The sequence below is a fragment of the Peromyscus maniculatus genome, chromosome 18 (genome assembly GCF_049852395.1).
Source record: "Peromyscus maniculatus bairdii isolate BWxNUB_F1_BW_parent chromosome 18, HU_Pman_BW_mat_3.1, whole genome shotgun sequence".
NCBI lineage: Eukaryota > Metazoa > Chordata > Mammalia > Rodentia > Cricetidae > Peromyscus > Peromyscus maniculatus.
The window spans coordinates 43,210,756-43,234,204 of NC_134869.1; the positions used below are offsets into that span (position 1 = coordinate 43,210,756).

The 23,449-nt window shown below is 61.1% G+C and overlaps 3 protein-coding genes across 3 annotated transcripts; 2 read left to right on the plus strand and 1 right to left on the minus strand.

The window, feature by feature from the left end:
- The first annotated feature begins 3,378 nt into the window (after positions 1–3,378).
- Positions 3,379–12,515, plus strand: Nxph4 (neurexophilin 4). Its single transcript, XM_006973275.4, has 2 exons — positions 3,379–3,576; positions 11,002–12,515. Exons 1-2 carry the CDS (start codon positions 3,520–3,522, stop codon positions 11,851–11,853), a joined length of 909 nt encoding a protein of 302 aa, XP_006973337.1. The 5' UTR covers positions 3,379–3,519; the 3' UTR covers positions 11,854–12,515.
- Positions 12,516–15,532: 3,017 nt separating this feature from the next.
- On the plus strand, positions 15,533–20,799 carry Shmt2 (serine hydroxymethyltransferase 2). The gene is made up of 12 exons (XM_006973276.4): positions 15,533–15,708; positions 16,992–17,189; positions 17,695–17,774; positions 17,941–18,141; positions 18,391–18,472; positions 18,613–18,735; positions 18,872–19,011; positions 19,177–19,342; positions 19,544–19,643; positions 19,726–19,881; positions 19,976–20,083; positions 20,196–20,799. Exons 1-12 carry the CDS (start codon positions 15,676–15,678, stop codon positions 20,321–20,323), a joined length of 1,515 nt encoding a protein of 504 aa, XP_006973338.1. The 5' UTR covers positions 15,533–15,675; the 3' UTR covers positions 20,324–20,799.
- A 684-nt stretch (positions 20,800–21,483) lies between these two features.
- Coxfa4l2 (cytochrome c oxidase hypoxia associated subunit FA4L2) lies at positions 21,484–23,141 on the minus strand. Its single transcript, XM_006973277.4, has 4 exons — positions 23,000–23,141; positions 22,562–22,650; positions 21,801–21,861; positions 21,484–21,675 (listed from the first exon to the last, which is right to left on the minus strand). Exons 1-4 carry the CDS (start codon positions 23,054–23,056, stop codon positions 21,619–21,621), a joined length of 264 nt encoding a protein of 87 aa, XP_006973339.1. The 5' UTR covers positions 23,057–23,141; the 3' UTR covers positions 21,484–21,618.
- Positions 23,142–23,449: the final 308 nt, after the last annotated feature.

Here is a 23,449-nt window from a genome sequence, read left to right on the forward strand (position 1 = left end):
GATCTTGGAACCCATGGAAGAGTGAGCAAAAACCAGCTCCATAAAATTGTTCTCTGACCTCCATGTATACACTTTGGCACACACACACACACACAGAATCACTTTTATTTTTCAATTAAAAACCTGAATTAGGGGAGGGGGCTAGAGTGAAGGAGTGTGTTTGCCCACCAGCCTCCAGTAAATGCTGGGGCCGTTCCAGGAGTTGACCAGGAAAGGACTGATGCTTTCTAAGTTATTCCAGATCTCCTTGGACCTCTCTCAAAGGGGACTGACGCTCTTGCAGAAGGTTATACAGCTTTGCGCTGTCCAGGACTGAGGGAGGAGGGTTGGGACCCTGTGCCCCCAACAGCAGCGCACACAACGCCTCCCAAAGGAGCAGCCTTGCTTCTCATGCCTGGCCCACACTGGCTCAGCTTCCCCAGGGCATTTTCCCCAGCTTCCTCCCTTGGGGGAGTTTATGGATAGATGCCACGTCCAGAAGCAAGACTATTTTTTTTCCCTCATCCTCAAGACCATCATCTCCAACTTTATCCCCAAAGCCTGCTCTGAGACCTTCCTAGCTTCCTTAGACTCCCTAGGGCCCTGGGATGAGCAACCCGGCGGGGGGGGGGGGGAGCGGGGGAGTGTGTGTGTGTGTGGGGGGGTGTCCTTGTTGATCCTGAAGTGATAGGCTTGGGCTCCTTCTGGCCACCAGGTGGCATATGGCATATACACTCCGGCGGCAGCTCGGCTTCTCCTCAAGCTCAACACACTAATTATGCACCTGCCGCGGACCCTAGCCCATCCTCTCACTTCCTTCCCTGAGGCGATTCTATGCTGACCCATCCACCCTCTGTCAGCCATCTTCCTTTCCTCCCCCAGAGTCTGCTTTTCCCACCCCCTTCCCCAACAGCAGCCCCCCCACCTCCCAGGCCCCTCCTCCTGCCAGCCTGCATCTGGAGCCCCCCGGGAGCCACTGATTCTCTGCCTGTCACCTCAAGATCCTGGGTAGAGCGAGATGGCCCCCAGCTGCGGCTTAGAAAGCACACCCCTTGGTTAGCGCCCGCCCTCCCTCCCTCCCTCCCTCCCTCCCTCCCTCCGCCGGCCAGGACCAGAAGGGTCCACCTGGAGCAGTCTCCCAGCAATCTAGCCAGAAAATGGGAGGGGGGTCTCAAGAACCAAAAAGATACCGAACAGATACACATAGCGGGGTAGAAACCAAGTGAAAGGTAGATTGACAGACGGAGATTCTAGGGAACAGAGGCCAAGACCCAGATAAGCAGTGTGCACGTGTGTGTGTGTGTGTGTGTGTGTGTGTGTGTGTGTGTGTGTGCATGTCGTCTCCGAGAGGATCAGATGACCCGAGATTAGCTAGAACAGTGATGGTGATGGGGGGTCTGGTCCCCTAAAGATGGAGACTTTGGCCGAGGGTTTCTGTCCGGGGCACCTGAGGCATGGGACCACCCTTTGCCTTCATCCAGTACTAAAGCAGGCCGGGCTTTGGACCAGCCCCGAATTCTGGTTGGGGCCTGGCTCCTGACTCGGTGGTCCTGCCCTTCCTCCTTCTGCGGCCAATCGCTGCTTCCTGGTTTTTGTCTCCTTGGGCGTCACTAGGTCAGCCTCGTCCCCTCAGCACCCTGACCTTTCCCTGACCCTCTCTTCGGTGTCTGTCACATCCTATAGGTGGCTGTCTGTCCTTTTCATATTCTTGGGCCTGTCTTCTGTGTGTTGTGGTCTGTGTGTGTGTGTGTGTGTGTGTGTGTTGTGGTCTGTGTGTGTGTGTGTGTGTGTACGGTGATGTGGTCTTATGTGGCATGTGTGGTGTGATCTGTGTGTGTGTGTGTGTATGTGGTGTGTGTATGTGGTGTGTGTGTATGTGGTGTGTGTACGGTGTGGTGTGTGTGAGATGTTGTCTGTGTGTGGCATGTGTGGTGTGATCTATGTGTGTATGTGGTGTGTGTGGTGTGTGTGTGTGTGTGTATGTGGTATGTGTATTGTGGTGTGTGTGTGTGTGTATTTTGGTGTGTGTGTGTGTCCAGCTCTGTGGATGTTTGCCTCTGTCAAGGCAAAAGAGTGCTTTGCATCCCTAGCTGTTTGTGCAGATCTCTGTATGCTCCTGTATGTGCACATCATGTGTGTCCATCTGAGTGTGCCTGTGTGTCCCTGTGTGTGCCGGCCTGCGTGTGAGTGTGTTTTGCTCTGTGTGCACTCACTGCACATTCAGGCTGCTGTGAGCGTGGTGTGCGCCTGGAGACCCACCTTGGGGTGTGGGCCTGTCTCCTCCTCTCTGCTCGTCCCTGTCTCTTGCTGTCTAGGTGTTGGTCATGCTACCACCTCAGACTCCGCCGCCCGCCCGCCGCAGCGGCGCATAGCAACAGCTGACAGCTGAAGACTCCCCGGGCAGGGCAGAGAGACCGGCGGGAGGAGGGAACGGATGAAGAAACAGCCCGAGGATGCGAGCAGAGACCGAGCTGGGGACAGAGACAAGGACAGGGATAGATGGCGGGGACAGGATGAGAAGAGCTGGGAGTGGAAGCCGGGACGGCACCAGGGGGCTGGGCGGACGGCACTGAGGACTTCCTGCCCAGCCCCCACGGGAGGCTGCCCTGGGCTGGGCAAGGGTCAGCCGTGCGGGGCCAGCCAGGGGCAAACTTGAAAAGAGCCGGTCTAGCCAAGGGGTCCCGAGGCCGCAGAGGTGCGGTGGGGCGGGGGCGGGGCGGCGGGCGCCGTTTGTCAGCCCTATTGACAGACGTGATGGGGTTTCCGTCCGTGATCAATGATTCTCATCTCCGGGCCGAATGAGCCGCGGGGCGCCCATCCATCCCCGTCAGCGCCACGCGCCGTGGTAGCCGCCCGAGGCCCCGCCAGCCCTCACCTCCCCGGCCCCTGTCCCGCCCTCTGCACGGGACCCACCTGGGCCTGGAGCACAGAGGGGACCCCTCCGCCCCCCCGGATTTCCGCAGGAGCCTGGTCCTGCCGCGCCCGCCACCGCCGCCGAGCTTGGCGGGACCCCTGTTCCACGACGCCCCCCTTGGCGCGCACAGTCCCGAGCCGGGAGCCCCACGCCCAGGCAGTCCCAGCCCTCACCCTGCGCCCAGACCTGCCTGGCATCTTTGGGGTGCCGCTCCCCTCCCCACCCCACCTCCCATCCCACCCACCCACCCCAAGCCCCTCCGACCCTCTCCGGCTTCACACCTGAGCCAGGGGCGTGTCCGGGGCGTGTCGCGGTGAAAGTCACCTTCTGTGGCCCCAGCTGGGCGGGAGGGGGCGCGCGGGGCGCGGCCGGGATTGGAGCACCGCGGAGCCCCGCCCCTCCCGCCCGCCCGACTCGGACCCAACTTTCTCCCCCGCCCGCGCCCCGCCCCCAGCGCCGCCGCTCCGCTCCGCTCGGCGCTCAGTCCGCGGGCCGAGCCGCCCGCTCCCGCCGCCTGCACCGCCCGCTCCCGCCGCCGCCTGCACCGCCTGCACCCAGTCCCGCCCGCCGGACCCGGGACCCGCCCTGCCCGACCCGCCGACCCGCTCGCCCGCCCGCCCGGGAAGATGCGGCTGCTCCCGGAATGGCTCCTCTTGCTCTTTGGTCCGTGGCTCCTTAGGAAGGTAAGGGTGGCAGAGCCGAGGCACGGGGGTCCCGGGTGCGGAGACACCCCCCCCACCATCCCCCGCGTGTGCCAAGGGGCTCGGGTGCGTCCGCCCCGCCCCCAGCACTAAGCGTCCCAACTTTGTGCGTCGTGGGGGGACGCGGACAGACAGACTGCCCGCTTCGGGACTGGCACACGCCCAGCGGCAAGTTGGCTGAGGGTTAGCAGGGGGTGCGGGGTGCAGGCTCCCCCCACCCCACCCCCGGGCTCCGATCGGCTCCAGGCGCGACGTGGGGGAGGGGACGAAGCGCGACCCGCGAGGAGTGAGTGCGCCAGACAGGGAAAGGAGTGCGAGACAGACAGACAAGCCAGAGGGTGTGAGCCTAGCCTCCCTCTCTGTCTGTCCTTCCACCCCTCACCCTCTCCCTACCTTGCCATTTCTCTTCTCCTTACTTGTCGCGATGCCAGGTAGGCTCGGCGATCCGAGCATGCACGGCCCAGGCACACGCGCTCACACCGACCCACACCAGCAGGGCCGAACTTGGCTACAGTCCCCCATCCCATTTCCCGCGGAGACGCCATCTCCCCTGCACAACCTCACAGACACACCCCCCTTTCGCGCCCGGTGGATGGGGGGCTGTCTGGAAGGGGGGTCTCTCCTTCCACCTCCTCCCTGCCCCCACCCTTCTTCACTGACTCTTTTCCGGGTTTTTTTGGGGGGTGGGGGGAGGGCGAAGACCCAAAGGCTGAAAAGGGCCCAGATCTCATCCTACCGGCCTCTGTACTTGAAATCATCGTCAGCTCATATATACATGGTGTGGTCCTGCATGCCGTGGTGGAGTGTGTGGCTTTCACACCCACCGGCCCCTGGGTGCTAGCATGTGTCCAGGGAACCCAGGATTGGTGTTCAGCACCGGGGGCCCAGAGTGAACGTCTGTGTGCCGGCTGCCTGTCCACAGTGCCTTGGGATGTGATCCACAGGGTGGTCTAGACCCTGGCCCCCCAACTTCTTCCGTTCCCAACTATGACCTACCTAGTTTAAGGGCAAGCAGGTGGCTCCATAGCCATCACTCTTGGACCTCCGTCGCCAGCCCCTAATTAAGAGCGTCCAGAAGAAGCAAATCATTCTCTAAAAACCCCTGGGGGTGTCCTCAACAACTGCAGTAGGGTGGAGAGCACCCCAGCGAGCTAGGAGAGCCCTCTGACTCTCCCAAGCCCGCCTGCCTAGTGACCTTGATAGGGTGGAAGCTGGGGAGGTGGGGGCGCCCACTGTGTGAAAATTGCTACCTCTGGTGGGAGCTTCCTTTGAACCTGAGGTCCTGGTTTCACCCCAGGAAGGCTGCAGGAGAGGATCAGGTCCAAATCCACAGCGCGTGAAGGCCTGGGGTCATAGAGGAGGGAGAGATACCCATGCCCTGATCCCCCTCCCCACCCCCCCACGGTCTCCACTCTCTCCCCCATCAAATTAACTCCCCTGTGGACAGATCTGGTTTAATTTCCTTTGCCCCCTGAAGGGGAATTGAAACATCTGGCAGAGACTTGAGGGAGAGCAAGGATGAGGATATGAGAGATGGGATCTGTCTGCCCGTGAGATCGTGAGATCGCGGCAGGCAGCTGTGGGTGACTGTGTCGGAATCAGCAGGGAAGTGCCTCTCTGCCATTTGGTCCAGCCTGTGGACATGTGAGAATCTCTGTCTTACGTGGCGTGGGGTGTGCGAGTGTGTGTAACTTGGCCTAGGGGGAGATTGTGTGAAGAGAGGTGTCCTCGGATGGACTTGTGAGCAGGATGTGTGCACATGTATAGACGCCCCCCCCCGGGGGGGGTGTCTCTGATGTATTTGCATGCTGGGGCACATCTGTTGTTTGCCTGTGAGTCTGGGTTTATGAGTGTCTATTTGTGGTGTGTGTGTGTGTGTGTGTTCATGGCTTTGAGTCCAGCTGAGTGTGAGCATGGATTGTGAGCCTCGGATGTGTCCGCACACCTGAATGTAAACATGTGGCATTCCTGAGTGTGCCCTCATTCGGGGGTAGCTTGATGCCAGTGTTGGGGGTGAGCAAAAGGTGAGCCGGGCCCCGAGAGGAGAGCTGGTGGGCACAGATCTGGGAAAGCTCAATACCGCCAGCCCTACCTTCCCTCAGAGGCTCTCTGCTTCCTCGCTTCCAGGCTCCTGAGACTCCTCTCAGGGTCTGGCACTCTGGGCTTCCACTGCCCCAGGGGCTCTGGCCTCTTGGCGGGCCTGGCCTCTTCAGGGTCTTCCACTCCTTTCTGTCTGCTCTCTGCCTTCTTTACTCACCCCTTGCCAACGCAGCTGCCTACTGGGAGAAACAGCAGGCGATCAATAGTCACTAATCACTAATCACTAATTACTAATTAGCTGGGGGAGGGCAGGGGTGGGGAAGCCTGGGGGGACCTCTCAGCTCTCTCCTGCCTCAGGGAAGAGATTAGACCCATGCAAGTCTCTCCGCCCAGGCCAGCTACAACCCTTGTGCCAACCACCACCACCCCGCAGCAGCCTCCCTACCTCCATACCCTCCTAAAGCCCCCTAGCTAATCTCTGGCTGGGCCACTTAGGCACGCGCAGCCTGGGCTTGGGCCCAGAGCTGCTGCCTGGGATTTGGGGGCGGTAATCAGGGGCCGCAGCTGGGCCAGGGACACTGGAGGAGGAGGGGGGGGGGTGGTCTACAGTGACAGTTCCCTTGGGCCAGAGCTTGCAGCCAAGCCTCACATCCCGAATGGGAGGGGTGCTGTTGGAAGGGAGGATTTACAGAGGGTCACGGTTGGGCTAGATAGAGAAGAGATTTGGTGGTGATAGGGAGAGCCAAGAAGAGTCACGGGGGTCAGGGACCCACACTTGGAGAGGGGCGGGAGATAATCCTTGGAAGACTGGCAGGTAAGGGGTCAGGGATGGAGTGATTGGCAGGGAGCTAGGGAACTTTGAACCGGGAGAGAGCCCCTGTGAGTCGTCGGTGTAGGCGCGGGCCTGGGGCCGGGGTTAATGGGGGGGGGGGGTCAGGTCGCAGTGGAGAGGCCCGAGGCTCAAGCTCCAGGGGGGATCCCAGGACAGACTACAGGAGGAGGGAAAGGAACCGGGGTAAGGAGTGGGAGTGCGGCGGGCGGGCGGCCTTGAGCACTGGAAATTGGCGAGGCTCCCCTTCTCCCCACGCCCGCCCCTCCTCCACCTCCACCCCGCCCACTCCCCCTCCGGCTCAGGCTTCGGGAAATTACATCCCCGCTCGCTCGCTCCGCGGCTCCCCCCCCACCCCCACCGCGCCCCGGAGCCGGCGCCTTTATAGGCACATTTATTGCAATAATAAAGTGAGGCGCGGGGCGGGGGGCGGGGGGGGGGGGAGAGCGGCCGTTCCCGGGGGGACCGCGCCGGCTCTAGGAAGCAGGGAAATAAAATAAAATAAAATAAAATCAAAATTCAGATAACGGTGAGCCTTGCGCGCTGCAGGCCGCGGGCGGGCGAGCGGGCGGGTGGGGCGGGCTGCGGGGGGAGAGGGCGGCCGGCCCAAGGACAGAGCCCACCCCGCCGGGCTGGGCAGGCCCTCATCCCTGCTCGGTTGTCGCGTCTGAAGAGGTCCCTGTGCCTCCGCTTGCCCGGGCCCCCTCCCAAACTTGATCCCCAGGTCGGCCTGCGGCCTTTTTCTCCTCTGAATACTTGTCCTCAAGCGCCTGTCCCCATCCATATGTCCTATCACTTTCCTGGTCCCCTAGTGCCCGTTCCAGTCCCCGGGGCTCCCCCCCCCCCAGCCGCACCCCATCTCCTAGGTCCTCTCCACCAGCAACCTTGTTTCCACTTCATAGCCTCCTTTCCCCTCTGCCCCAGCCTGTCCCCATCACGGTCTCCCTGTCCCGTCGTCCTCATGCCAGCCAGTCTCCAGTTTGTCATTGGTCACGCCTGTCCTCTCCCACACCCCATCTCCATCCTTCCGGTCCCTGGCCCACCCACGCCTAAGTCTCCACCCCAACACCTAGTCACCGTTTCCTCCCTTCCTTCTTGGCCCCCAGGTCTCTCCCTGTGGCATCCCCATCTCTACCACCAGCCCAGTACCCAGTCCTAGGTAGGCCCAGTCCATCTCTGCCCTAGTAGTCACCTCTGCCTGTCCTAGCCAACCCCTTCCCTGCCCCCCCACTCCCCACCCCACCCCCCCACAGCCTTGATCACACCCAGCTCCCAGCCAGACTTCACCCCACCCTGGCCAGCCGGACTGCAGTGACAACGGTCCTCTACTTACAAGGACTCAGTTAGCCCCTTTGCTGGCTTCCCCAACCCCGGGCCTAAACTGTTCCTTCCCCCAAACACAGGGGTGCTGCGGCCTCCCCTGATCCATCCTAAGCTCCTCCTGACCCGCAGGGAAGAGGAAGCCAAGGACTCCTCTGGAGGCCCAGGGGAGGTGCACCCCGCAATGCGGCGACTGAGGGGCCCTGACAGCCGGGTCCGCCCTCCCGATTCCCCCAGCAGTCCTGTCCCCAAAGAGCCCCTGCCTCCCCGCCCCGGTGGAGTTTGCTGAGCATCGGGAGGTGGCCTCAACTCCCCCTCAGGTGCGTGGGCCCGCTGCCTTGGGGCAAAGTGTTCCTGGCTGTGTTCCTCCGGAACGGGCCTGGAGGAGTCTGCTCTAAGCCCAGGCTCAACCAGCACACACCTCTACCTCCCACCCCAGCTGACAACCCGCCGGCTAGCCTCTCCCCTCTGCAAATGTCACCGCGCCCAATTAGTTTAATTAAACTAGCTTTCAAGTTGGGGGTGTTCCCTCCTTTGGACAACATCACCCCCACTCAGGCCCTCCGTCACTGGGGGCTGGGCTGGGCTCTGGCAAAAAGAGGCTCCCTCACCACACCTTGTCACCCCCCCCCCCCGCCCGCCCCCAATCCTCCGCTCCCAATCTACTGCTGGAGACTGACAACCAGGGCCGAAGGAGAGAGCTAGGATCAGAGAGGCAGAAATGTCACCGGGTGGGGGCATCTCCCAAACTGGAAATTAGAGACAGAGTAGAGGAAGACACCGAGACAGAGATTGAGAAAAGAGTGGGGGGGAGAGAGAGATGAAAAAACAGTGAAGGAGAGAGAGAGAGAGAGCCTGAGCGATCAAGGAAGCCAGAGGGAGGATTTTATTTTATTTTATTCCATGTTCCCATTTCTCGGCTCGTTTCCTCTCAGACTCGCGCCCCTCCTGGTCCGAGCTCCCCACCCCCAAGGTCGCTTCGGCTGCCTCCCCCGACTCGACTCTTCCTTTTATCTTAGCTGTCTCCAGCAGTGGGGGGGGGGGCTCTGGGCACCAAAGCTCAGGGATTTGCCAGGATCACAGAAGCAGACAGCAATTTGTCTGGGATCAGAGGTGGGGGGACATCCTGGCACCTCTCCCTGCCCCGCCAAACCTCATTTTCACCCCACCCCTTCCTTCCTCCGAGGAGACGGAGACGATGGAGCCTACCACCCTGAGCAGTCCCAGGCTGGGTGCAGGACACAGAGTGCTAGGACGTCTCGGGAAGTCATAGCTGGAGGCATTTGGCATCCTAGCATGGAGCAGCTTTGGGGGGGCGGGGGGAGAAGGCTGGGCTGGCTGGGAATCCGGACTTCACTGGAAATAGGAGAGGTTTGGGCCAGAGGGGGAGAGATTAGGGTTAAGACCACACACTTTGCTTTCCTGGAAGCCTCACCCACCTCCACCTCCAACCCCCTGCCTGGGGTTCAGTCCCACCCCCCACCCCCAGGGCTTCTTCCTTGCCTCCCCCACCCCCACCCTGCCCTGCCCAGGTGTCCCCTCCGGGTGTCAGATGCCAGATCAAGCTTGTCTGTCTGAGTCAATCACTCTTGCCACCACCACTACCCCCCCCCCCGCCCCCCTCACCTGGGTTGGGAGGAGGGCTGGATGGGAGAAGGGATGAGGGGGGCGATAAATATGTATGACGAGCGGGTGGCGGCAGCATTAATAACCTGGGATCTCGGCGGTGCTGCAGGGAGGGACGGAGACCAGGCAGTGGGAGTCTAACCCAGCTCTGCCCAGCTCTGCCATCCTTGTCCCCTGTGGGCACGGGGTATGGACCCCTCGGGTGTATACACACAGAGGGGTCACCCACGCTTCCGGGGGGGGCCCTTTACCCCCTCTGTTCCCAGCCTGCAAGTCAGCATGCCTGGCATCCATACACAGCGTGTGCACACTCATTCCTGTGGTGTGAACACAGACCACTGTCACTGTGGAGACACCCCCTCAGACCCCGACCCACGGGGCGGGTGACAGGGATTCATACAGAGAAAATGATATATCTAGACAACCACACAGCCACCCTGCACACAGGCACAGACACAGACACACACACAGACACACACACACACACAAATCGACACACAGCTTCACACACAGAGATTGGGACATAAGCATACCCCCGCACCGCCACCCCCAGCTCCCAGGTAACCCAGGCACAAATACACAATCAATCGACACAATCCATCGACAGGCAGCCACAAGTAGATGGGAACACCCACAGAGCCTCTTGCTGATGATGTACATTAGGCACACAGGCACATACACACAGAGAATCGACACAATCGCACGCACAGCCGTCACCGACTGAACACATGGACACACATCCCTTTCAGGATAACCCCCACCCCAGGCACACACAGACCTGCCTTTCCCAGGGGACGTGCAGGCAGGCAGGGCCCTGCTCCCCGTGGTGGTGTGTCTAGCCCCGGCTGACTGACACACACTGACACGCTCCTCTCCCCTCCCGCTCGCTCGCTGGCTCCCTGTGCTGGAGCGGCGGCATCTCCATATTTCTTCTTCTCACTCTCCTGTCGCTCTCTCCCAGCTCCTTCACTCCCGGCCACCCCCTCCACACACACCCCAAGATAATTGATGGCCCAGGCCTGGCCGGGCCGCTCCCGCCTCTCCATCCGTCTTGCACTGACTGGCATCAGTGGCGTCGTCTCCCAGGTCCCCGCCACCTGAGACAGGCTAGCAAGGTGGGCAGGCAGGGTGACTCCGCCAGGTCCTCCAAGCCCAGGGGTGGGAACAGGAGGAGTGCCCCTTTATTCGGCCCCGTGGTCTGGGAGTCTTCCCTGCTCAGCTGGTTCTTAGAGGCCCCTCCGGGAAGGAAGGAGCTGGTCTCTGCAGAAGCCAGCTCTTTCCTGATGCTGGGTGTTGAGGATGCCACAGTCAGGCCCATCACTGGGAACACCACAAGGCCAGACGACTATCCAGAAAGGGTCTCTCCCTTTTCCCACCCACACCAAAGCTGGCTTTGTCTTTTGAGCCCTGCGTCCACCCAGGGATCCATCAGGTCATTTTCACAGGTATAAAAAGCTAGGGGTCCAGACACCTAGGTGAAGTGACGTGGGCAGAGCTGGCCAAGGTCTCCAAGGACCGACCCCAAACACACCCCTGAGCCCCGGCTGCGGCCGGCCCAGCCTAGCGTCTCTCTCCCCTTTCTGCCCACACAGGCGGCGGGCGGCCAGATCGCCGAGTCCGGAAGGCCGCAGTATCTGGAACTGCGACCCGCCGTGGTGGCCGGAGGGGGCGCCCGCAGCCAAGAGCTCCCGGCGCCCGGGTCTTCCGAGGGCCTGGGCACGGCGCGCTCCTGGAGCTGGGCCTGGCCCTCTAACCACACCGGGGCGCTGGCCAAGCCGGGACCCGCGCCGCCGCGCACCAAGAGGAAGCCGTCCATCAAAGCGGCCCGCGCCAAGAAGATCTTCGGCTGGGGGGACTTCTACTTCCGCGTGCACACCCTCAAGTTCTCGCTGCTGGTGACGGGCAAGATCGTGGACCACGTGAACGGCACCTTCAGCGTCTACTTCCGCCACAATTCGTCCAGCTTGGGTAACCTGAGCGTCAGCATCGTGCCGCCTTCCAAGCGGGTGGAGTTCGGGGGCGTCTGGCTGCCCGGGCCCGCCCCCCACCCTCTGCAATCCACGCTGGCCCTGGAAGGGGTGCTCCCCGGACTGGGGCCCCCTCTGGGGGTGGCGGGGCAGGGGCTGGGGGGCCACCACCTGGGGGGCGCCCTGGCCGGGCCCCTCGGGGGCGCGCTGGGCGTGCCGGGGGCCAAGGAGTCGCGCGCCTTTAACTGCCACGTGGAGTACGAGAAGACCAACCGCGCCCGCAAGCACCGGCCGTGCCTGTACGACCCGTCACAAGTGTGCTTCACCGAGCACACGCAGAGCCAGGCCGCCTGGCTCTGCGCCAAGCCCTTCAAAGTCATCTGCATCTTCGTCTCCTTCCTCAGTTTTGACTACAAACTGGTGCAGAAGGTGTGCCCAGACTATAACTTCCAGAGCGAGCACCCCTACTTTGGATAGCGCCCCTGCCTGTCCTGAGCGCCCCCCGCCCCGAGCTTCCCCACCAGGCTGCAGCCTCCCGAGGTGGGACCCTTCCCTGTACACACTCACACCCCGTGTCCCTGTGACTGCCCCCCCCGCCGCCCCCCACTTCTCCCACTGTGGGTCCGGTGGAGGAAAACAGCCTTTCCCCGGGACCGCTGGCCAGCGCGGGTCTCCACTCCCTTTTGGCCCCCGAGGGTCCCCGAGGCTGGGGTCGTCTAAACCCGAGGGGCCGGAGCACAGCCCCAGAGTGGGCGGGGCCTGGAGGCCCGCTTGGGGTCCCCCCTTTGCGCCCACCCTGCGGTTTAGCGACGCCTGGCCCGGCCCCCCTTTCTTACCCCGTCCGCCCCGCCAGACTGTCAAAGTCTCCACGCCCATCTCGTCCCTTCCCTCCCTGCGCGCCCTACGTCGGTCCCCCTTCTCCCTCCAAACCTCAGTGAAGCAAAAAAAACAACCCTGAGCAGGGGGTCCCTGCCTGGCCCCGCGCTCTGCCCCCCACTCCCTCCCTCCCCGGCTCGCCCGCCCGCAGTCCGGCTCCACCTGCCCTCTCTGGCCGCTTCCTCTCGGTGATATATTTTTTTTTTTCTTTTTTCTACGCCAAAACAGACGGGAAAGGGAACAAAATAAAGCGAAATCCAATACTCGCCTGTGTGAGACCTTTGCAGGGAAGGGGGTGGGGTGGGGGGCGGGCAGGTGTGGGTTTTTATCCGGTGGAGGCTGAGCCAAGGCCTCCTTCCTTGGCGGCTGTTGGGGAAACCGAGGCAAAGACCGACAGGCCCAGCACCTCGGGTCCATTTGAGACCTGATCGAGGGGAGGGACCGACCCATGGGTAAACGTCAGCCCAGGTGCAGATCCTCTTTCTAAGGCGGGTGGGTGAGTGTTAGTGGAGGCAGGACAGGATGGGGGTTAGACCTAAGGTGGGACTTCCGGCCGTGTATTTGGGAGACTTAGGGGGAGAAGGAGGTTCAAGACCGCGAATGGGACGGAGAAGCGGGGACAGGGCTGGGAACCCGCTAAGCTCCACGAGGCTGGAGGGAAGCGGAAGGCTGGGAGGGAAGGGGGACGGTGTTGGCGGCATCTGGAGTCATCGATCTTCCTTTTCCTTCCTAATTTCGTGGGCGCTGAGTTTGCAGACGGATGAGGGCGGGAGGGAGGGAGCCTCGGGATGAGGTGATGGGGGAAGGGACGGACGGGTGCAGGTTTGGAGGGCGGGGCAGAGCCGCCGCTGGTAGCCGCCGGCAGCCAAGAGCCCCCTCCAGCCAGCTGCCCACCCTCTCCACCTCCGCCTCCAGCTCCCTCCTGCAGCCTCGGCTGCTAATTTTATCCGCCCCCAACCCTGGCCCGGGCGTTAATTGGCTGCAGCTTCATTAGCTGTTCTCAGCTCGGCAGCCCCCCTCCCCTTGGGACCCCCCTGACTGGGGCTTGGAGGGGGGTGTGTGCAGACAAGCCGAGGCAGAGAGTCGTCTGCAGCCCGACTTCCCTGGAGTCCCCGGTAAAGGTGCCCACCGAGAAGAGAGCTGTGCCCTCCTCCACGGGACTGCCCACAGCCCAGCCAGATCCTGGGGATAGAGGCGGATCTGACCCCCTGACATGCCTGAGAGTTAAAAAATCACGGGCAGAAAATGAGTACCTGGAGCTGGGGATGCAGCTCTTAGCATGCACAAGGCCCTGGGTCAAGCACACACACCAGTGAAGGAAGGATAAGCAGCCTGGTTGGAGAGAGAGGAGAAGGAAGATGGAGAGGTTTCCCTCATCAGGGCCTGTTGGTAGAATCACCCCGGAAGAGTGAAGCTCCGGAGAGACCCCACTCAGATACTCTGGAGACCTCGTGTGTGAGACCCAGGTGGGGACGCCCGGGGTGGCCATGGCTGGAACCAGCAGGCTTGGGCCTCCGTCTCCTCACTTGCAGCTCCACAATAAGATAGCGTTCATGCGTGAGACCCCAGAGCCTGTGGGTAGGTAGCACTGACAGCATGTCCTTCCACGGATTCCCCTCCTCTTCGTGACTCACAGACATCCCCCTCCAAGGCCCTGTCCTCCTACTCTCGTCCTTACGCAGCTGGATGTGTGAGAACAAAATGAGGTGTTGAATGTTGTCACCGGTCAGTGAGCCCCGTCAGTGAGCCTCGTCTCTCCAGGGCTCAGGCACCCCTAGCGTGGTTCACAGAATGGCTGCGTAGGGCAATGGTTCTCAAAACACAGTGCTTGCCGGAATCCGCAGGAGAGGTTTAGTTGTGTGCCTTCTGTGGCTGTCTTTGAGAGCCACTGAACCAGAGGTTTTGAGTAGTCTTTTTTTTTCTTTTAAGATTTATTTATTTATTATGTATACAGAGGAGGGTGCCAGATCTCATTACAGATGGTTGTGAGCCACCATGTGGTTGCTGGGAATTGAACTCAGGTCCTCTGGAAGAGCAGTAGGTGCTCTTAACCTCTGAGCCGTCTCTCCAGCCTGAACCAGAGGGTTTTTTTTTTTTTTTTTTGTGTGTGTGTGTGTGTGTGTGTGTTTGGTTTTTCGAGACAGGGTTTCTCTGTGTAGCTTTGCACCTTTCCTGGAACTCACTTGGTAGCCCAGGCTGGCCTCGAACTCACAGAGATCCGCCTGCCTCTGCCTCCCGAGTGCTGGGATTAAAGGCATGTGCCACCACCGCAGGGCTGAACCAGAGGTTTTAACAAGGTGTCCCCAGCCCCTGGAGAATCTTCCGTCGGAGAGGTCAGTGAGTCCCCCACTCAAAGATTTACTCAGATCGGTTTCAAGAGCTCGGTGAGAGCTGGGTTGTCATGTAAATAAGTCCTGAAATGCAACAAGTATGACTAGGCCAGATGGCCCACTGGCCTCTCAGCTGGAGGTTTTCGAGTCGGGACAACCCGCAGGGGAGCATGTTCACAGGCGAGGTTTCATTCAATCCCATAAACTCTTCTATTGTGTTGGGGGGGGCGGACAGGGTGTGACAGGCTCACATGTGGTGCACTGGCCTCCAGCTTCATATGTAGCTGAGGCTAGCCTTGAACCCCTAATCCTCCTGCCTCCACTTCCTTAGGCTGGAATGACAGATATGGACCATCACGACTATTCTATCATGGTTTTTACAGGTGAAGAAACTGAGGACCGGAGGGGCTGTTTTACCGTAACCCTAAAGCAGGGATTTGGGTCTTCTACCCTTTCAATCATATTGGCTTCCACGGTGTCATAGGTCTTTACCTCTTAAACGTGTCTCTGAAACCGGGCGGTGGCGGCGCACGCCTTTAACCCCAGCACTCGGGAGGCAGAGGCAGGCGGATCTCTGTGAGTTCGAGGCCGGCCTGGTCTACAGAGCGAGATCCAGGAAAGGCGCAAAGCTACACAGAGAAACCCTGTCTCGAAAAACAAAAAAAAAAAAGTGTCTCTGAATCTCCCAGAGGACCTTACAGTGCTTGCTACTTGGTAGGCACAAACCAACCAACTAAACCAAAAAAAAAACCCCAAACAATCCAAAAAGCGCTTGTCTGGACAACTTGCAGGAAAAACAACAACGACGACGACAACAGCAACAACAATAATAACAACCCTGAGCTTCAAGACCCTCTCAGGCAACCCAGGGGTACAGAGAAGCACTAAGGATGAAGAAAGACTACAACTCCCAGAAGGCCATGTCCTAGAGGCCGGCGACGCGCACGCGCAGGCAACGCCCCTTTAACTCGGACTTCACGGGGGTATTTTTTTCTCGCGCACGCGTGCTGAGGCTAGTCGGCTTCCGACCCCCCGTGAAGTGCTCCGGACCGGAGTTGGTTGCTGGCCGGTCCTCCCGTGACCTCGGGGGGCGATGGTGTCCTTCTCTCTGCTGCGGACCAGTCGGGTAAGAGCAGGGCTCTGCAAGCTGGATGAGCAGTGGACAGGCCCGCCCCACTTCGGTTCCTCGTCACCGAGCGGGGCTCCCCCGGGCCGCTTCCCCGCACGTGCTCTGGGGCCTCGGGGAGCGCGCGCTGGAGCCAGGGGCGCCCCGGGGCTCCCGGGCGCACGTGCGGCGGTGCCTGGGCCCCTGCTGGTGGCGATCAGACGCCCCGGGGTCAGCGATCGCACCGTGCACACGGGTCCAGGTAGAGGTCCGAACCCGGGGTAGCGACGGCCCTGGCGGACAAGTGGGGTTCCCGGCGTCCACGGGCTCGTTTAACTTTTCCCGCCAGCTCTGAGCTGCGGAGATGATGCAACCGAGCCTCCGCGCTTTCGTCAGGCGGGGGTCCCGCTGCAGCGTGGGCAGGAAGTAGGGAGGCGGCGTGTGTGTGTGTGTGCGTGTGTGTGTGGAGTGTGATAGAATTAAGATTTTGGCTTCCCTCTGGGCACACACCTTCACTCTACCCCGCTCCCGCCCGCACACACCTCTTTCCAAGAGCTGCTTAAAAGTCCGCTCTACTTCCGTTGCTCTGGAAACTACCCTCACAGCAGCCTGTGGCATTAAGGCCCGTTAACTCCGAGTCTTCTCTCAGTGGGGTAGTCTCTCAGGGAAGCCCGGCAGGATGCCCTCTCCCTTTATGTTCATGAATATTTTGCCTGCATGAATGTCTGTGCATCCCATGCATGCCTGGGTACCCACGGAGTTCAGAAGAGGGCATCAGATCCCCTGGAACTGGAGTCACAGGTGGTTGTGAAGCTGCCATGTGGGTGCTGGGAGCTGAACCTCTGTCCTTTCTCCTGTACAAGAGCAACAAGTGCCCTTAACCACTGAGCCACCTCTCCAGGCCCAGGAAGGCCCCTTTGTTCTTGGGGGTGGGGGGACGACCCTGGAATCTCAGTGTCTCTCCTCTGAATTTTGGGGGGGCAGAGGGATGGGCTTCTGGAGGGCAAGCTTTGCTCTGTGACCTTGCAGAGCAGCTCATAGGGTGAGGTGGAGGGAGATTTGGAGGGGAATGGAGTAGAGCCGATCAAAACTGCCCTTTGGAGATCAAAACTGCCCTTTGGATGGTGCTCTGAACCTTGACTCTAGAACTTGCTTTTCAAGGTGACGGTGGGGGTGGTGAGAACTGAGTGCTGGCTGGACCTGGATGCCTGCTTAGCCAGAGGGCGGCTGTCTGTACCCGTGACGGAGGGTGACTGGGAGAGGTCTGGACAATTTTTAATTAGTCCTGGCTCTTCTGCCCTAAGCCTCTGCAGAGATGTGGTCAGCTGGTCTGGACGGCTGCTCGGGCCCAGCACAGCAAGGTGGCCCGGACACAGGCCGGGGAAGCATCTGGAGGCTGGACAGGCCAGGAGACTCTGGCAGACAGTGACCCTGAGGTGTGGGAGCTCCTGCAGAGGGAGAAGGACAGGCAGTGTCGTGGTCTGGAACTCATCGCCTCAGAGGTAGGGCACCAGGAAATAACGCGTGCAGGAAATAACGCGTCATCTCACGGTCGTTTTTTTTCCGCATCTCCCGGTCAGACTCGGGAGCTTTTTCCTGGGCCTCTCCCTCTCTCTGGGCCTCTTCCTCTGAAGCATAAGGCAGGACCAACCCAGTTTGTGGGGCTTGGGCATCAGGGAGCGTCTGGATTCCTTACAGTTCCATCTCCTCCTTACCTCCCCTTGTTGTCAGAAGAAAGAGGAAACACAGGTCGAGTGGACAGGTGGACTTACTGGGGACCGCCCGCCACCCACGGCAGCTGAGTTTTTTGAGCATGCTGCTTCTGGTCCTGCCTCATGCCTGGCAAGGGGCCCAGAGTGCACAGAGCTTTTTTTTTTTTTTTTTTTTTAATGCAGCCTGTCCCCTCCCCACCCCTCCAGCCCGTGGGCTCCGGCAGGGGTGAGGCTGTGGGAATCCAGGGGAAGGGGCTCATTGCCTTCTGACACTGCGCCCCCCCCACCACCCCAGAACTTCTGCAGCCGAGCTGCGCTGGAGGCCCTGGGGTCCTGTCTGAACAACAAGTACTCGGAGGGTTATCCTGGCAAGAGGTGAGGGCTGGACCAGAGGGCCGGAGGGCAGCCTCAGGGATGGCACTCCCGGTGGTGGAACCTTCGTGAGCCCCCGTTAGCGATCGTGGAGCAGTGGCCTTCCCAGCCCTTGGCTTCCCGGTCAAGGGTCCTTTCTCTGTGCCCTTATGTACCCTCTCCATGGTAGATACTATGGCGGCGCGGAGGTTGTGGATGAGATTGAGCTGCTCTGCCAGCGCCGGGCCCTGGAAGCCTTCGACCTGGATCCGGCACAGTGGGGAGTCAACGTCCAGCCATACTCGGGGTCCCCAGCCAATCTGGCGGCATACACAGCTCTTCTTCAGCCCCATGACCGAATCATGGGGCTGGACCTACCCGATGGGGGCCAGTGAGTACGGATGGGATGAGTGGCGGGTTTGGCGGGCAGTCGTGACGTGGGCAGGAGTTAGTGAACACCTGTCAGGTCCTGTGCAGATGGGCCGCGCCCGTCTCAGGTTACAGGAGACCCTGGTACCCGGCTCGGAGCGGACAGTGTGGGGCAGGGGGGGGTCGATGTTCCAGGGACAGGCTGGGGGGGTGGGGGGGGTGGAGCGGCTGGTTGGGTCGGGTCATTTCACTCGGAGACCCTTCCTCCTAGCCTCACCCACGGCTACATGTCTGACGTCAAACGGATCTCCGCCACATCCATTTTCTTCGAGTCTATGCCCTACAAGCTCAACGTAAGTGTCCCAGGGCCTGGGCACTTGGCTCCCCGGTGGTCGGTTGGTTCTTGGCCAGTGGGGGGGCCTGGAGGTCTGGGCAGCCTTCGGCCTCCACCGGTGGCCACTTGAGGGCGTTAGCTGGTTATCTGCTTCTCCAGCCCCAGACCGGCCTCATCGACTACGACCAGCTGGCGGCGACCGCTCGGCTCTTCCGACCGCGGCTCATCATAGCCGGTACTAGTGCCTACGCCCGCCTCATTGACTATGCCCGCATGAGAGAGGTTGGTGAGGGGCTGGAGACCCGGCACTCCCCGGCCCTGCGGGTGGGGCTGGGGGCTGAGGAGGACGGACGGCCGCCCTGCGCATATCCCTGTCTGGGTCTTCCCCAGGCTGAGGCATGTCTCTCTGCCTGCCCAGGTGTGCGATGAGGTCAAGGCACACCTGCTGGCGGACATGGCCCATATCAGTGGCCTCGTGGCCGCCAAGGTGATCCCCTCGCCTTTCAAGTACGCGGACATCGTCACCACCACCACCCACAAGACTCTCCGAGGGGCCAGGTCAGCATTGCCTGGGCTTAGACCTTGCTAGGGGACTCGGGGGATCCGGTGCATCCAGTACAGTCGAGGGGACTCGGACCCCCCGAGTGCCTGCACCAGCCATCTCCTCTGTCCCGTCACTTGCCATTCATTGGCTCGGATCCCGACCATTTGTCTCCCACGTAGGTCAGGGCTCATCTTTTACCGGAAAGGAGTGCGGACCGTAGACCCCAAGACCGGCCAAGAGATCCCTTACACTTTTGAGGACCGAATCAACTTTGCTGTGTTCCCATCCTTACAGGGGGGCCCCCACAACCACGCCATTGCTGCGGTAGCTGTGGCCCTCAAGCAGGTCGGGGAGCCTTCCCTTGTGTGGGGGTGCACTGGTCCAGAGGCTTTGCCTCCTTACCTTGTAGCTGAGGCTGAGGCCGAGAGACTTGGGAGGTGGCTAAGGTGGGAGGTGGCCAAGGCTGGGGTCACAGTCTCGTGAGTGCAGCACCAGACAGGGCCTGTGCTCAGCCCCGGGGTGACAGGGCCACTGTCTTGTCTGTAGGCCTGCACCCCCATGTTCCGGGAGTACTCCTTACAGGTGCTGAGGAATGCTCAGGCCATGGCTGATGCCCTGCTAAAGCGAGGCTACTCGCTGGTGTCTGGTAAGCCAGTGGGTGGGTGAAGGTTTGCGTGGCCTCAGGCAGAGGCCCCGGACTCCCCAACCCCCGATCACTGTCCCCTCAGGTGGCACTGACACCCACCTGGTGCTGGTGGACCTGCGACCCAAGGGCCTGGATGGCGCGCGCGCCGAGCGAGTACTGGAGCTTGTGTCCATCACGGCCAACAAGAACACCTGTCCCGGAGACCGGAGTGCCATCACCCCTGGGGGCCTGAGGCTGGGTGAGACCCCGGGTCTCAGGAGGGAAGGGTGGCCACACGGACGTCGCCTCATGATCCTGACTGTGCTAATTATCTGTCTCCCGCTCTCTCCCAGGCGCCCCAGCGTTGACTTCTCGGCAGTTCCGTGAGGATGACTTCCGGAGGGTCGTTGATTTTATCGATGAAGGAGTCAACATTGGCTTGGAGGTGAAGCGCAAGACGGGTGAGTGGCCGCGAGGGTCCCCGCCAAGCAGTTCTGTCTTTCCCTCCCCTGCTGCTCTGGCTCACCCCTGGCCCAGAGCTCTGACCACCTTCCCACACGCCTCTGCTTTCAGCCAAGCTCCAGGATTTCAAATCCTTCCTCCTCAAGGACCCGGAAACAAGGCAGCGTCTGGCCAGCCTCAGGCAACAGGTGGAGCAGTTTGCCAGGACCTTCCCGATGCCTGGATTCGATGAACGCTGAGGGCCTGTGAGTCGAGGCCCACAGACTGGAAGTCACCCCTTCTTTCTGCCTACCTGGACCACACAAGAGACACCACTGACCCTTCTGGGTTTCGGTGGAGGGAGGAAGGCCTTCCGTTTCGGGCAGAGCCAGGCATGAGCCCCCTCCAGAATCTGTAGCTGAGATCTCTGTTTTGTAACCATTTCTAGAAGCCCCCAGCACATACCCAGCTTGGCTTTGCGACAGACAGGGTCTGGCTTGGCTGAGGCTGGCCTTGGACTGACCCTCCTCCCTCCACTTCCCGAGTGGTGGGGATGTAGGTGTGCAACATCACACCCACCTTCACCCTCCGCTTCCGCCCCCGCCCTCGGCCATATCTCAGTGTTACAGACTCTTGCTCTTTCTTGGGGAGGGGTGGGTTCTCCGCATGCTGAGCCAGAGGAAAGGGTGGGTGGGCTCCATCCTTCCTGTCTTTATCTAATAAAATGCTAACCTGCCCAGAGTCCCTGTTACTGTGGGAGGGGGTCCCCTGGGCCAACCAGCATCCGACTCCCTCAACATGTTTTCCCCCTCCCCTCCCACCACCACAAAGACCCCCGGGGCTGTAGCCTCCTCTCCCTGTCTGTGATCAGAGCCGACACCAGACGTGATTAGCAGGCGCAGCAAATTCAATTTGTTAAATGAAATTGTATTTTGCCCACGGCTGCTTCTGTTTGATCCCCAGGGACTGAGGAGCAAGGGAAGGATGGGGAGAAGCAGGGGAGGCCCAGGTGCAGGGTGGGAGGGGGTGCCCTTGATGGGAGGCACAGGCCTGGGCAGGGAAGGGGGACACCGCGCGGTAGAGGCCGCCCACCCCAGGCAGGCTGGGTAGCCGGGACAAGCCTAGGCGGCTGCTCCCCCTAGACCTGGCTCAAAACGGGAGCTAACGTGTGGCCTGCCACGTCCCTTGGCACTCAGGCCCCTGCTTGCTGCTGGCACACGTCTGGCACGCTCAACACGTAGCCTGTGCCACACCCAGTCAGGCGTCGGGGTGGGTGGGGGGTGGGAGGAGAGAGGGGCCGGCCTGGGCCTTTTGGGTCAACCCCAGCTTCTGCCTGCAGGCCTGACTGCCCTCCCCCACCGTGGGATTCAAGCTGGGGGTCAGAGGCTCTTCCTCTGCTGGGAGCGAGGGAGCGGGTGGGGGTGGAGCCGCCCCCCCCCCCGTGGGAATCCGGCCCGTGTGAGCAGAAGCTGGGCAGTGTTGCTGGACTGACGCCCTAGGGTCCAGGGCAGGGAGTGGAAGGAACGCGATTCACACGGGGACCCCCGGCCCCGCCTCAGAAGTCTGGCCGGTCCTTCTTCAGCTTCTTGTAGTCGGTGGAAACGGCAAGGAACTGTGGAGAGGGAAGGGAGAGTTGACGAGGGTCTCCTGCCTCGTGTGTGTGTGTGTGTGTGTGTGTGTGTGTGTGTGTGTGTGTGTGTGTGTGTGTGTAGAGGGCCACACCAGGCCCACGGTTACCTTGTACTGGTCATTGGGACTCATGCGGTTCCAGGGCTCTGGATTGTTCTTCCTGTCCCAGCTGTAAAGGGGAGAGGAAGGTTGGGGGGGGTCTCTCTTTTGGGGACCAGGACTCAGGCATTAAACCTCGGCGCCGCCGCCACCCCTGGTTTCCTACCCTGGGGAGGGGAGCACATTTTCTAGAGACTGACAGATTCGGGGGGGGGGGCATGTCAGCCGGCGCTGGCTGGAAGCGTGATGCCCGATGGCGGGATGACAGGCCAGCCCAGAGTCCCCAGTCGTGGGAACCAGGGGGCACCCTGAAGAGCAGGGCTTTGGGGGTGCCCCTCAAGCCCCAGGAGCAGAGTGGGTAGGTGTTCTGGCCTTGTCAAAGGCCCTCCTGATGCCCCTGGCAGGACATGAACTCTCAGCAGCCCCACACTGCCAGACCAGACCTGCGGCACTTGTGGGCAGGCATGGAGGTACCCAGAAGCCAGGCATGGCCAGGAGAGCTGTGTCGCCATGGCAACCCGGTGGCGAGCGGGCTGGGATTCCAGCTGCCCCACGTGGCTGGCCGCTGACAAGGGAGCCTCCAGGTGGTCCAGAGGGGAGGCGAGGGTCTCTCGGGTCGGGCGTCCAAGCCTCCGAGATGCTGGGTGGTACCGTGGGGACAAGGACACAGGCCGGGGACCCCTGCCAGCGTCACCCACTACCGTTCTTCCTCGCCAGTCCCATTCTGCCCCGCCCAGGACCCCTGCCTGCCTGCCAAGCCCCGTAGTTACCAGACATCCGGGCTACGCAGTGCAAGTCGCAGCAGATAGAGCCCGGCACTGCCCATGCCCAAGCAGATGAAGCCGATCATCGGGATGAGCTGCGGGAAGAACCAGGCACTCTGAGGGTCTGAACTCGACCCAGTTCCCACTCGCCCTGGACGAGCTTTTCTTTCCTTTTTACCTTTACCCAAGGTCTGGTGCCACTACCACCCCCTTTGGGGAGCGAGACCTGAAACCTACAGCCACATTTTCAGCCGTCTCTCCCTGACCCTATGGTGATCCTGCCCAAGGTTGACTCCAGGGACATGGGAGAGTTTGCAGAGACGGACCATGGGCTGCCCCTGGGAAGGTTTGGGAGCATTAAGGAAACTAGACAGGAGGCAGGGTTTGGGGGTGTTGGGAGGTTGGGATGGTAGGAGGGAACTGGGGACCTGGGACTGGACTCACCCCGGGGTGTCTTTTGATCTGCCGGTAGAAGCGGGCCCCTGCACTGGTTCCTGCCATCTTCCTCCAGTGTCTGGTCTGCGGGAGATCTGTTCTCTTCCTCCCCCTGGGGTCCCGCCCCCCATCGGGGAGGGGTCAGCCTAGCCCTGCCAGCCCCACCCAGCCTTCTTCCTCCCAGCAATTCCAGGTCCAAAAAGGCTGGAGATTGTTGGGGAGCCTTGAAGTTTCTCCTTCCCAACTTTCTCCCACTGATGGGGGGACCCTGGCCCATGAGACACCATTATACTTGGGTCTTGGGGTATCTGAGGGAGGAGCCTCTCTGGCATCCAGAGACTGAAGGGGGATCCAGATGGGGGACAGGCAGGCAGACAGCCCTCTTAACAAAATGGGGGTATGGAGTGTCCACTGGAGGGACCAAGGTAGAGTGAGGGCATCTACAGCACTTCCTCTCCA